The following is a 14,830-nucleotide window of genomic DNA, read 5'->3' on the forward strand; positions in this document are numbered from 1 at the left end:
TTGATATCAGGCATTGTTTAAACATTTAGAGTAGTCTATGATTTAGGTCTGATATTCATTCAATGTTGAAAAGGCTACCATGGAAAACATAACACCAGCTATTTCTATATTTCAATGTGCTTCTAAATGCAGCATTACTGATTTCTAGTTTAATTTAAGCTGATTTAACATTGAGTAATCCATCTTGCTCACAGCAACCTATTTTAGGCCTGTTATAGGGTGGCAAAAATTCTGGAATATCCTTGATTGCCTTCATTCAGCAGGTACCCTTAGCAAGAGTGACTTACATTTATCTCATTTATACAACTGAGCAGTTGAGGGGTAGGGTGACCTTGCTCAAGGGCCCACATTGGCAGCTTGGCAGTACTGGTATTTGAACTCACAGCCTTCTCACAAGGTTAACCCTTTCATGCATAGTGCTCACTACAGTGCACAGCTATTCAAAAGCCATTTTCTGGCTATTGCAAGGATTTCAGAGCGGACACTAATTCTTCGTTTGAATGCATGTAGTCCAATGGAGTGGACACTTGAACAACTTTTTGATAAAGTAAAATGAAGGTAAAATAATTTTTTATGTCCACAAATCCTTGGGATGAAAAGTCGCAAGGAGTAAATCCACAGATCTACTGGGTTTTCATTTAAGATGAATATTGTACAGTAGGTACTATGCATGATGGGTACATTGCTTCATGTCTTAACCCTATGGGTGCATTGCTTCATTCCTAACCCTAACCCTTCCCTTCTTACCCTGATGCACCCATTGCTTTGGAATAGGGTAAATCTGGACTCATCAGACCACATGACCTTTTTCCATTGTTCCACAGTCCAATCTTTATGCTCCCTAACAAACTGAAGTAGTTTTTTTTCTGTTTAGCCTCACACTGATTAGGTGTTTGGTCCTAATCCTGTAAGTTCTCGTTGTATTATGCATGTAGAAATGCCCCTACTTTCACTACTAAACATAGCCAAGAGTCCATCTGTGGATTTTTTTGCAATGTGACTTCACCAAGTGTTTTAAAGATCTCCGATCACGAACATTCAAGATTTTGAACATTAAGTTTTCAAACCACATTTCTTCCTCAAAGTTGATAGTAGTGTAATAATCAATTTTGTGACAACAATAAACCTGTCAAATGCATGCATTAATCTGATTGGCTGATATTTTTCCAATAACTAAGTCATCCTTAAGCTTTCACTCACATTTTACAGCTTGCATGTAGGTTGTTTGGGTATGTGGGTGAAAAACATGCATGTAGGGCAATTGGGTATGCTAAATTGCATACATTGCATGTGAGTGTGAATATGTGCCTGGTGCCCTGCAATGGACTGGCATCCAACCCTGGGTGTATTCCTGCCTCGAGCCCAGTGCACTTGGCATTTGTCCTTAAAATGTCATTAAATAAACACACAGACTTTGTGCTCACACAACATAACTAACTTAGATAATATTGGAAAAGCAAAACTTTATTGGTCAGTATCTGTCAAAAGGTTTGGCCAGCCAACTTTCCTTGAAGTACTTTTTGTCATCTTAGTCTGCAGATTCACAGCAAATTCCATAAGAATTGTATGAATCATCTAATAAAATCGAGTGGGCGGATCTAAATGTTTATGTGGCATTAATGCAGTGTGTGACTTAAGTGACTCATCTCGTCATTGGCCTGAGTAGTGAATTCCTAAAAATTTGGTCTTATACTTTTTGCTCCTTAGTGTGCTTGACTGTCTTTTTTTATGTCACCTTTCCTCACAACCATTTTTGCAATATGGAGAGACTTGTATGTTGTTGTTGTATTGTATGTTGAAAAAATAGAGTTCATTTACAGATTGACTGCAGACCTAAAACAAATTATTTATTATTAATTGGCTCTATGGCAGGAGCGGCTCATGACCATATATTTTGTTGGGACAAGATGACATTAAAAATGACCTGTACAAATGACCGGTCTATATATATCTATGTATTTCCACTTTTGAAAGATTAAGAAAGCAGGATGTCTAGGCACAGACTGACGTACACATATCTGTGTACAAGGATCACTTAACACATGGCTTCCAGAAACCTCCTATAGCATCGGTTGTGGCACAGCGGTGGTGCATGGCCCCTGGAGTCCAGAGAATTGATGTTACGGAGAAAGGATTAAAGGGTACTCTTTTTATCCCACCAGGTATACCCCTTATGTAATAGGAGGTTAGATGGATCAGATCAACTTGCCATATTTGAATACCTGATCATAGCAACAGGATTTTGTATTTCATTATGAATTTATAGAAAAACAGTATGTGATTGTGTACTGCAGAGCATTTATTTTTCTCTAGGTCCTGGTCCTTTTCCAGCTGTGCTGGACCTCTAGGGTGGAGGAGGGGGTCTAGTGGAGTATTGTTCTGCTCTACTAGCATCCAGAGGCTATGTCTCATTATCTTTAGAGTATAGTGACAAAATGGATGTGGGTGAAAAGCCACGGCACTTAGGGATTGACTATTTTGAGGTGTTTAGACTCTTATATTACAATATATGGGTAGTGAAATTGTGCATTTATAATTTATATCATTTATAATGAGGCTAAGACCATATTTAAGAGAAGTCACTGGTACAACATGGCATCCCCTGTAATATCTTAGACAGCCGTCACTGTGCTGAGGCAGCATCCACAGGTGTGCCCTGAAAGAATCGCCATTATGGGCTTGTCATATGGTGCTCTTTTGTCCATGTACATGGCGGCATATTCTTCAGTGATAAAGGTATACCAGGCCAAAATATTTAATATTTGTCTTCATTACAACAGTACATTTGATTTAAAAAGCATTTGCTTTATTAAGAGAATCATGTGTATGTGCTTATTTAGATCTTGTATGAAGCTTGCATATATCACTGTAGATATGTTGGTGTCTTTCCATTAATCTGAGATGATATTGGTGTTTTTATTGCAGCACTTTTGTGACTTACTCACTATTACTTACTCTTTTTTCAGCCCAGGTGTATAGTGTGTATTAGTGGAAGCCATATTAATCTTCTCAGTGGATCACTGGTTGATATGTCAGGACTGGTCAACAAGTAAGTCATAGATTATGGACATTCTATGTAAGCTTAATGTTTAATATTTTTCAAGCTTATGAAAAGAGATGCAATTTTGTACCCTTGCCATATGGTTGCAATGTACGTTACTAATGTCTATGAGCATTTAATGAGTATATGTGTATAAGTTGATTTTTTTTACTCTGTGTGTTAATTCCCTATTCTATATTCCAAAAGGCTTGCATAGTTTAGGAAGTACAGCTAAATTACCTAACTCTTTTTTTTTTTTTTTCACATGTTGCAAGGCATCTGCTTCTTTTCAGCATTTTTATTGCCTCTTGATCATAATGATGAATGTGAATTCTTCCCTGAATTACTGACATCCAAGCACTTGCTTATCCATACAGTTCTCGCAGAAATTAAAGCAAAATCAAGCAAACTCTTCAATATTCAGAGGAGCTTGCCATCTTTCTAAATTACTGCAGATTTGGGCCAAGACACGTCATGTGACATCATCACAACGCGCATTCAACCAAAGTCCTCTTTGATTCACGTGGGTCAAACATGAGTACAGCTAATAGGTCTCATTTACCAACAAACCTCACTGCAAACCGCAGACTGTGTGTGCAGTTGTGAAAAACTGAGATTTAATATCTTTAGTCATGGTGAATGGTCATTTTTGGCCTCAACTATATCTGTGTGCAAAACTATTTGCTTCTACAGCCTGGGGATGTCCACGTAATTTAAAAAAAACCTTGCAATAACAGTTGTCTTGAAGTGTACCTATTTTCTTTGTTTGTATTTTTTTTCTTCTTATTGACAGTTTCAGTTAAAACAAATGTCTTATATTCTTAAGAATGACCAAGAAAGTCCACTATGATAAGGAACAGAGACAAATTTGGTGAGAATCTCTGCTACCAATACCAGATGACCCGTTCAACAAAGTTGAAGTAAGGGTTCATGAAAGAGTATACATTTATTGTTTTGATTTTTTGCTGATTGTTTGAGCAACTGTGTTTGTTTTGACCAGGTGGATCGTATCAAATGTCCCATTTTATTGATTGTTGGGGAGATGATCAAAATTGCCCAGCATTTGAGTCAGCAGATGATGTGAGTAGAGGCACTAGTATAGTTTCCTGATCAATATTTTGTTGATCAAGATGTTTACTTTATAATCTGTTCTTATAAAGCCTTAAGCCGTTTTAAATCCAAGTAGGAATGCCAGTCCCAAATTTGTCCCACATCACTGCACAATTTTAACATTTTTCCATTTTTTTTTTCCTTATTCAGGCTTTGACCAAAAGCTGGGAAGTTTACTTTGATCTTTTAAAGTAAAGAAATAACAGCAGAGTTGTGGGGTTCCAGATCACACCGTTAACACAGAGATTATAGATGTAATTTAAAGCCAGTGTTCATCCCATCTCTTTCTCCTTTCCCCATTTCTTCTTCCAGATGAAGCAGATGATGGAGCGAGGTGGTAATAGTCACCTGTTGACTGTTCTATCCTACCCTGGAGCCGGCCACCTCATCGAGCCTCCTTACACTCCACATTGCCAAAACAGCAGTTTCATGTTGGCATAGACAAGGACTAAAGGTTTTGACTGAAGTTTAATGTTTAATCAAACAAACTGTGCTCCAGTTTAGACCAGTGTGAATAAGCGAACTGACTGATCAAACTATATGATGACATTCTGGAGTTGAGCATTTTTGCAGGGTTTAATTTGACCTCATCATCCTTGTTAATTAAATGTATGTTCACAACAGATTCTTTTCTCAGAGGCTCTTTAGTAGGTTTGCTAATATTGAGCTGATCACTGCACATGAATGCTAAGTAATAATTGAAACATCGTTACCAAGAGTAGAGCAGATTGCATTTTGATGGCCATCATGGTTTTCCTTGCAGTGATGGTGCTGTGGGGTGGACAGACGGAGGCTCACAGTCATGCTCAGGAAGATTCCTGGCACAAAACCCTGGCCTTTTTGGAACAGCACCTCTACAGCAACATAAGCAATTAAGGCCAATGTAAATCACATTTATTTTCAGAATGTAGCTCACTGGTGAAAAGAGAAAGCAAGAGAATTCTTAAGATTACTTATCATTTCATATTATGTAGTGCCTTATATCAGATATTGAAGAACAATAATTGGATCATAAATCTGTGGGTAAAATTTCATTTAAAAATGGGAGGTAACATACAGTCCCCTCCTAAAATATTGGCCAATTCTATTTTCAGCAGGGCCAATTCTATTTTCTTTTCGCTATACATTGAAGACATTTGGGTTTGAGAACAAAAGATGAATATGAGATGAGAGATCAGAATTTCAGCTTTCATTTCCTTATATTTACATCTACAGTAGATGTGTTAAACAACTTAGAATATGGCACCTTTTGTTTGAATCCATCCATTTTTATCAACTGATCAAAATATTACAATATGTGACTGTTAGGTGTTTCTTGCTGCCCAGGTATGCCCTGTTAGATTGATTGCTTAGAAAATTAATAGCTCACTTTGACTCCGATGAACTCGAAGTTCATGTACTTTCTCACTGCCATGCTGCAATAAAGTTATCCTTCTGTGAGATCTTCGACATCCTCGTCATTTTTATAATACTTTTCTTGCCCCGTCCCAACTTTTTTGAGACGTGTTGTGGCCATGAAATTAAAAATGACCTTATCTTTTTCTTAAAATGGTACATTTCCTCAGTTTAAACATCTGATATGTTTTCTATGTTCTAATGTGAATAACATATGGGTTTATGAGATTTGCAAATCATTTGCATTCTGTTTTTATTTACATTTATTTAAATTTCACACCGCGGGACACTGTGCAACTTTTTTGGAATTGGGGTTGTAGTTTCAGAGCTCAAATTGTTAAATTAACTCATCTTGATTTCATATAATCCTTGGACTGGAGAATCTTGGATTTGGTGAATATCAAATGTTGCTTTTCCTTGAGCAGATTGCAGTTTCCCCGAGTCTGTTAACCCTGCTCCAGTGTGTAGTGTAGCATTGACACTCACTGAAAAGCACATCCAACCATGCAACCATCTGTTACTGTGGATAAAAACACGACAGCAGAAAAACACAGGCCTGTCTTGAAAAATATTCCAACGGTGAGTCCAGAACAGAAATAGTCCTGCTAATGATGATCATAATTAAACAATTAAGCAAATTGTAAATTGTAAGATTTAAATTTAAATGCGCACATGAAAATAATTTATAACTAACATTTTAAAAAAAAGTGAAGTAAAATGTTAGTTTTTCCCCCCAGACGATCTTATTTTATTTATTTATGGATTTACTGTATTCTCATCATTCCTTCTTCCTACTGGCTTTGACCCATTTGTTGCTTGTAAACAACAGCGACCCCATCCGTCCATAGGTGTGTAATTGTAAGTTAGAAACTACAAGAGAGATGACGCATTTCAAATTATTTTGACTACAAATCCCATAAGCACCGTTCATGTCTCTGCTCTACGTCATTCCGCGCAAACGAAAACAAGGATGATTTAGCTAGTATACAACTTCATTACTGTAACTAGATATATCTTATAAGAAGTTAAAAGAATACGTTCTTTTTAGCATTGTTGCCTATTATCTTTTTAAATCTTAAACCCGCTGACACTCCTTAAAAAGAATAAAACATTAGCTATAATTCCTGTTCGTGCTGGTGTGAAATATTACTCACTGGTTTGCCTTTGGCAGCGTGAAATATGGCCGTTTCCGAGTGGCGTTTGTCGCTGAAGTTAATGGATCAGCCTTCCCTTCCCAAGTCGGTGCTTCAGTTTCCAGAGGCAGAGCCCGGTGATGTCCCACCTGGCCAGTACCGCGTGGCGACTCTCAAACAGCTCGTTTCAGTGCAGTTACCGGACGCAATTCCAGATCCTGAACTTATAGGTGGGTTAATCAATCAATCACGACTGTAAACTTCAGTTTCTTTTGAACCAATACATTTGAACACATGTCCTGTGAGTTGCTTAGTGAAACGCAATTAACGCATGACCACGATGTGTGCATTACAGAGTTGGTGTACTGTGGCAGAAAGCTGAGGGATGAACTCACTTTAGACTCTTACGGGATCCAATCTGGGTCAACAGTGCACATCCTGAGAAAGTCATGGCCAGAACCTGACATCCAGCCAGGTAGGCCTCTGTGCGGACACTGACTTACAGTAATTGGGACTTAAGTACTCTTTCATGGGGGGCATGGTGACTGAGTAGTTGGTAGCGCGTTTGCATCGCACCTCAGGGGCTGGGGGTTTGAATCCCACCTCTGCTCTGAGGAAACCTTGGGGGTTTCCTCTGGGTACTCTGGTTTCCTCCCCCAGTCCAAAGACATGTGCATTTCCAAATTGTCTTTAGTGTGTGATTCTGTGATGGGTTGGCACCCTATCCAGAGTGTCCCCTGCCTTGTACCCTGAGTTCCATTAATTACTCAATCCTGGGGACAGTGGGCATACACCCTGAATACAATGTCATAAACACACTCATTCACACCTCAGGGCAATTCCTGTAGCCAATCCACCTACATTCACATTTTCGGGAGGTGGGATAAGACATGCTGTCGGGTAGATTGGCTATACTCAATTTTAGGTGTAAATGACTGTGCGCATGGTGTCCTGAATGAATTCTTCTGCATGTCAACTGTTCTAGGTCCCCACCTGCCCCCATCTTGGAGGCAAAATTTAAGCAGCCCCGCCATTACAATAGGGACAACTGGGATCAGTTGTCCCTATTGTAATGGCGGGGCTGCTTAAATTTTTTTTTATTCAGTTTGATAGCATAAGCTCCATCCATCCATCCATTTTCTATACCGTTTATCCTACAGGGTGGCGGAGAACCTGGAGCCTATCCCAGGGAGCATGGGGCACAAGGTGGGGTACACCCTGGACGGGGTGCCAATACATCGCAAAGCACATACACGTTCACACACCCATTCATACACATTAATTGGACATGCCAATCAGTCTAACATACATGTCTTTGGAGTGGGGGAAGAAACCGGAGTACCCAAAGGAAACCCCCGCAGCACGGGGAGAACATGCAAACTCCGCACACACGAGGTCATGGCAGGAATGATAGCAGGAGCTGTGGATGTGTATGTTTTTGGGTTTAGAGCTTAGTAGGTTTGTTTTCATGGTTGTAAGTCCAGTTTGTATAGGTCTTCAGTCAGTACTGTTTTTTTTTTTTTTTTTTTTTTTTAAATGTGCCTCCTTCTTGTATTATTTTAGAGCCAGTGGACAGGATGACAGCCGCAAGAGAATTTCGTGTCCTGCAGGCAGCTCTTCACACCAGCACAGCCTACAGAGACTCTGTATGATCATCTGTTGTACCAGTCAAGCATTCTGTCTGGAGGAATTGATATGTTTTAGTAAAGACTGTGGATTCTTGTCTTTTATTCAGGTTTTTAAGATGCTGAACAACAAGGAGTCTTTGGATCAAATCATTGTGGCGACACCTGGCTTGAGTAGTGATGCAATGGCCCTAGGTAGATTACCTGTTCAGTTATAGCTTTGAGGACTTGCATTAATTATATTTTTTCACAAGTGCACAAAGATTTTTTTTCTTGAAGTTGAAATACAATTTACACAATATAAACAACAGTACAAATACAATACAATTTAAATGATAGACAATTATATACAGATTTACAGTAACTGATTATAGTGTTGGCATGCTCACTGAAGCTCTGGTTTTATGTGAAATGTTGTCTTTTAGGTGTGCTTCAAGACAAGGACCTCTTTGTGCAATTCACAGATCCAAACATGCTTGACATGTGAGTAAACAAGGGGATACTTTTAAAAAAGAAAAAAAAAAACTGTGTCGGTTTAATTTCTTTTCTGGCTGTATGCACTTGCAAAGGCCATCCTCCATGCTCAGTCCATCTGAATTACACAGTTCTTAAAATGATACAAATAGTAAATTAAAACTAGGTTTATTTCCCCATCTTTTTGTTCCTCCACTAGGTTGATTAGCTCTCACCCATCATTGGTTAATGCCATTATTCTGGTGCTGCATTCTGTAGCTGGCAGTGTTCCCACTCAGCAGAGTGCAAACTCCTCTAGAAATGCATCCTCCAGCTCCTACAGTGACATGCCAGGTAAAACACGGTTTTAAATTAGGATTCAAGATCATTTATATTTAGCTTAAGTTTTCTACTACCAGGGCTGGACTGCCATGGTGTTCTGAAAACGTGTTTATAAAAGTGAATACTGTACATTCCAATGGGGGAATTTCGTCAGGACACCAGGGTTATACCCCTACTCTTTTACCATAAGTCTCTGGATTTTTAATGACCACAGAGAGTCAGGACCTTGGTTTAACGTCTCATCTGAAAGCTGGTGCTGTTTTTATAGTATAGTGTCCCCGTCACTATACTGGGGTAATAGGCCCCACACAGACCCCAGGGTGAGCACCCCCTACTGGCCTCACTAATACCACTTCCATTAATACCACTTCCAGCAGCAACCTTAGTTTTCCCCAAGAGGTCTCCTATCCAGGTACTGGCCAGGCTCAACCCTGCTTAGTTTCAGTGGGAAACCAGGCGAGAACTGTAGGGAGATATGGCTCTAGATTTTAACAGCCTAAAGATCTCCTAGACACTGTTTGAAACTCTAATGAATATAATCCTGGACCATGATACTTTAAAGCACCTGCTACTAAAATTCCTATTTCATCTGCAGGTGGTTTTCTCTTTGAAGGCGTGTCAGACGATGAGGAAGAATTCCAGTCTGTAGGCCGTAACATAAGTTGTTCATTTTAAGACATATTTATCATACAGTATATGCATTTGCATTGTGTTCTTTTCACGCAGTTAACTGTTCTGTTCTGTAACAGGGGAATCGCAGTGGGCCATCCTCAAGTTCTGCAGGTTCTTCCGGCTTGAGGCCTGCTACATTAGGTTACAGTGGAGCAATAGGGCCCAGGCCAATCACACAGAGTGAACTCGCTACAGCTCTGGCATTAGCCAGCACTCCAGAAAGCAGTGCTGTTACACCTACCATAGGAAACCAGGTACATTATTTAGCCAAACTGAAGTACTTTTGAGTGAATGTTAATACTAATTGCAAATACTTTATGAAAGATACAGGATAGTATATAGGGTAAAATATTCATCCAATTATGTAGCAGCTTAATTTATACACAGAGAATAATTTTAACTGTACACTTTTACTGTTTGTGTTTGTTGGATAAACTGGGGTAATGAAGTAAAATATACCTAATAGTCTATACTACAAAGGGGGATTATACTTTAACCCTCCTATTATGTTATGGGTCAATTTGACCCATTTCAACATTGGAGATGTCTGAAATACTGGTTAATCTCTCTTTGAATTTTTGTTACTTTCTTCATTTAGGGTCATGATCTTGTATGCAAATATTTCTTCTTAAATAAAAAAGGTTTACTGTTTTAAGCTGTTCTTTGCTGTTTTTGTGTGTATTTGATCTGTGGTCATTTTGACCCATAACATAATGGATGTAACTTTTTTCCCCAACATATTAGGAGGGTTAAATAAACTTTAGGAATTATGTAACCCTTTTTAAAAATGTTTTTTGACACAAACACCACCTTTAGTTGCAACACATTTAATTCATAGGGTGGTTAATATCTATTGATGGTGGCAGAGCCAGGTTTTTGTGTGGTTATATTTTACTTAGGAATTTGCACATTCTGATTTGTATTTCAACTCCCTCACTAGGGAGCTTCTTCAGGGGTTTCCCCTATCCCTGCAGGAACTCCGATAACAAATGACCTTTTTAACCAGGCCCTGCAGCAAGCCTTACAAGTGTCTAGCATATCGTCTCTGCAAGTGAGTACTCACAAATGTTATCATTTTCATAATCATTTTCACAAGATGTTTAGCCTGAGAAAACTGTAATTATTGCTTTATTTCCAAAGTACCGCCTCTTAAAAACGTTTAAATGCAGCTATGATAGGGTTTACTATTACTGATAAACATTACTTAAGTGCAAGGGCTAATAGGAAGAATTGGGATGGTTTTTAAATATGACACTGGGTGAATGTGGATGTGTGTTTGTTTAGAGTCAGTGGCAATCTCAGCTCCAGCAACTGCGCGATATGGGAATCCAGGACGAGGAGCTGATTCTGCGAGCCCTACAGGCCACTGGAGGAGACATCCAAGCTGCCCTAGAGCTCATTTTTGCTGGGGGAGCTCCATGAGATCCTGCATACTCAAAGAACATATTCTGCAATATTTGTGAAGTTATAGTTGTACAAATAATTAGTAAATATTTTAAATAGAAAAGCTGTTCACACTTTTTCCCCTGACATGCTAACATACATATTTGTATTTATTTTAAGGTCACTGATTATGTGAATATACAGTCCCCTCCAGAATTAGTGGCACCCTGGCTCCCGAGTGGCACGACAGAAAAGCATTCTCTCTGTTGTCTTGAGCTGGCCATAGCCACCCATGGCCAGGAGTCCAAAAGAGCAAAATTGGTAGTGCTCTATGGATGGGAGGGGTGATACACTGTCAATTACAGAAAAACTAGCCAATCATTGGTGTCTGTGAGCTCATGCATGCAGAAGAGGGCAGATAGCACTTTCCTCCGAGTGTGTTATGCTGTCCTGTGATGCAGCAGTTCGAAAAGATTGGCTTCACGTTGGCTGGCTTCACATGTCTGAGAGGAAGCATGAGTTAGCCTTCACCCTCTGTGATTGGAAGCACAAAAACAGCAAACATTTTTTAAAAATTATATATATATATAGATTGTAGAAGTTATTAGTAAAATTACAGTCAGTATTTTGGGTAGGCACTATTTTGATACCTAACCTCATTTCTTGTCTAACAACACATAGTCTATTCTTATAGCGCTATAGAGATCTTGGTCTACTATGCAGAACATTTTAAGCTCCTTTATATTCTTAGGTTGTGAATGTGGACTGTAATTCAGGCCGCAAGAGACAGATGGTCATTGCAAAACATTTTGTGTGTGTGTTATGTTAAACCATGTCTAGGTTGATTTGGAAGTATGTTGCCTGTATCAATGAACAGATCTGAACTTCCTGGCAGAGGCAGTTGGGTTTTGGGCTGAAATATCCTGGTACTTCACAGGAGCCCCTGGACCACCATGTTGTGAAATGATCTAAGGAAGAACTATTTTCTTGTAATGCTTCCAGTTTTTTTTGTTGTTGTTGTTGTTTTTTTAAAGTGATGTTCAATGGTTGAGATCAAAAGATAATCAACTAACTGTAAGAATCAATTCTAAAACTTTGATGTAACAGGGAATAGGTTCCTGGGGACCTTTACTTTATATATACTTTTACTATATCAAATAGATATACACTCACTGTGCACTTTAATAGGAACACATGTAAACCTGCTCATTTATGCAATTATCCAATCTTGTGGCAGCAGCACAATGCAGAAAATCATGCAGATACAGGTCAAGCGCTTCAGTTAATGTTCACATCAAACATCAGAGTGAAGAAAAAGTGTGATCTCAGTGACTTTAACCATGGCATGGTTGTTTGTGCCAGATGGGCTGGTTTGAGTATTTCAGAAACTGCTGATCTCCTGGTAATTTCACACAACAGTTTACACAGAACGATGTGAAATTCCCAGGAGAGCAGCGTTTTCTGAAATACTCAAACCAGCCCATCTGGCACAAACAACCATGCCATGGTTAAAGTCACTGAGATCACACTTTTTCTTCACTCTGATGTTTGATGTGAACATTAACTGAAGCGCTTGACCTGTATCTGATGATTTTATGCATTTTGCTTCTTTCATGTGATTGGCTGATAAGATAACTGCATGAATGAGCATGTATACAGGTGTTCCTATTAAAGTGAATGGTGTGTATAATAATAATAATAATAATAATAATAATAATAATAATAACAACAAAAGCTAGTCAAGAATGACAATATTTATTTATTTAAATTATTCTTTAGGGTTGTCAATAATCTTGGCACATATATTTTTGAGAGAAAATATTCAGGAAGGGTACCAATTATTCTGGAGTGCACTGTATTATATCCTGCTAAATATGGCATTGCTAATATTTGTTATCATATTTTGTGGAAATTGATTCTGTTCGAAAAATTAAACCTCATTAACAGAGTTATGTATTGATTCGGAATGTGTACTATTTGGGGGTCTGTCTACTACTTCAAAAATGAATGACATATAATTACACATTTTTATACAGTAACTGGAACATTATAAACCACTAAGAAGAAACACACACACACATTAGTGCATTTCAAAAACATACATCCTGTTGATGTTACATACACAAGAATTTTATCAACATTAATCAGACTCGATTAAATCAATCAAGATGAGATCAGCAAAGTGCTACTTTATTGAGATTAAGGCAATAAAAATAAACACAATTTTGAATATTTCTATATTTCATTGCAGTAGGGTAACTAACGCCATGATGTCTTGTAGACTGCTATCTAGATATTGTTGCCACCCATTGGGGCAGTGTACACTGTTGTCATATTCTATAAGAAACAGTGTACTAACCAAGAAAATCAATTCATTTGGCTCTGAACGGGCCCAGTTATTATAGAGTATATCGATTTAGCATTATTATTATTATTATTATTATTATTATTATTATTATTATTAAAGCATCAGCCTATTATTTTGAATAACATGATGTTTACATTAATTCCTAGATAGATGGCAGAAGTGTTTCTTAAAGTGCAAAAATGTTGTTACAGATGGCTGGACTCACCAGAAGTGTTTACAATGAACTATATGATAAACCAGTTTTTAAAAGGTTAATACATTTCTACCATTCATTTGCCAGCCTTCGAAAAAGCACTGAAAAAAGCACCACTTGCACTAACAACAATACATATTGATGGCAGTAGGCAATACTGGGACAGGTTGCTATATTATCATCTACAGGGTTAGTTATAAAACTGTCTGGTTTTAATTTAATAGCCTGAATTTCACATCTAATATTTTCAACTTTACCAATGAAAAAAATTAATGAAATCTTCACTGCTATGTAATGATTGTGTGCTTCTTTCTGTAGTGGTTTTATTCCTAGTTAATTTTGCTACCGTGTTGAATAGAAATCTCGAATTGTTTTTGTTATTTTCTATTAAGGTGGAGAGATAGACTTTTCTAGCATCACTCAGAGATTGTCTATAGTTGAGGAGGCTCTCCTTAAATGCTGTTTGAAATATTACCAATTTGGTTTGGTGCCATTTACATTCTAATGGTCGAGTGGTCTGTTTTAAGGTACGCGTTTGATCGTTATACCAGGGTGCTAGCTTTTTCTCTCTAATTATTTTTATTTTAAGTGGAGCTACGTTATCTAGCGTGTAGAGGAGCGTTGCCTCTAAGCATTCAGTCGCCTGATCGAGTTCCCTGGGATCCGACGGTGATCCAAATCTAATTGATGTCTCTGGTAGGTTATTGATGAAGCTCGGAGCAGAAGCTGACATGAATGTACGTTTTACGCGGTAGCGAAGCGAGGTGCAGATATTATGATCAATACGTATTTTGAACGAGATAAGATAATGATCTGAGACCATTACAATATTTTCTATATTTAATCCGTATGTTAGTATCAGGTCAAGAGTGTGACCACCATTATGAGTAGGTCCTATTACATTCTGATTGACCACTACTGAATCTAAAATGGACACAACCGCTGTTCTCAGAGGATCTTCCGGTTTATAAAAATGAATATTAAAATCACCAACGATTAATGCTTTATCTACAGAAACAACCAGGTTTGAGATAAAATCTTCAAATTCACCAAGGAATTCAGTATATGGCCCTGGGGGTCTGTAAATAATAATTATAATAATAATGTCATAAAAAT

At 38.1% G+C, this 14,830-nt stretch overlaps 1 protein-coding gene across 2 annotated transcripts; it reads left to right on the forward strand.

The window, feature by feature from the left end:
- The first annotated feature begins 6,724 nt into the window (after window positions 1-6,724).
- ubl7a (ubiquitin-like 7a (bone marrow stromal cell-derived)) lies at window positions 6,725-12,441 on the forward strand. Of its 2 annotated transcripts, none has more exons than XM_053642093.1 (10): window positions 6,725-6,908; window positions 7,034-7,153; window positions 7,839-7,884; window positions 8,242-8,498; window positions 8,729-8,786; window positions 8,977-9,110; window positions 9,694-9,743; window positions 9,848-10,024; window positions 10,711-10,821; window positions 11,055-12,441. In XM_053642093.1, the coding sequence occupies exons 1-10, from the start codon at window positions 6,725-6,727 to the stop codon at window positions 11,190-11,192; spliced, it is 1,275 nt and encodes a 424-aa protein (XP_053498068.1). In that variant the 3' UTR covers window positions 11,193-12,441. The 2 variants fall into 2 exon arrangements, with proteins under 2 accessions (XP_053498068.1, XP_053498069.1); XM_053642094.1 differs by lacking the exon at window positions 7,839-7,884 and having other exon boundaries at window positions 8,242-8,324; window positions 8,414-8,498.
- The last annotated feature ends 2,389 nt before the right edge of the window (window positions 12,442-14,830 follow it).

The sequence above is a fragment of the Ictalurus furcatus genome, chromosome 14 (genome assembly GCF_023375685.1).
Source record: "Ictalurus furcatus strain D&B chromosome 14, Billie_1.0, whole genome shotgun sequence".
Classification (NCBI taxonomy): Eukaryota; Metazoa; Chordata; class Actinopteri; order Siluriformes; family Ictaluridae; genus Ictalurus; species Ictalurus furcatus.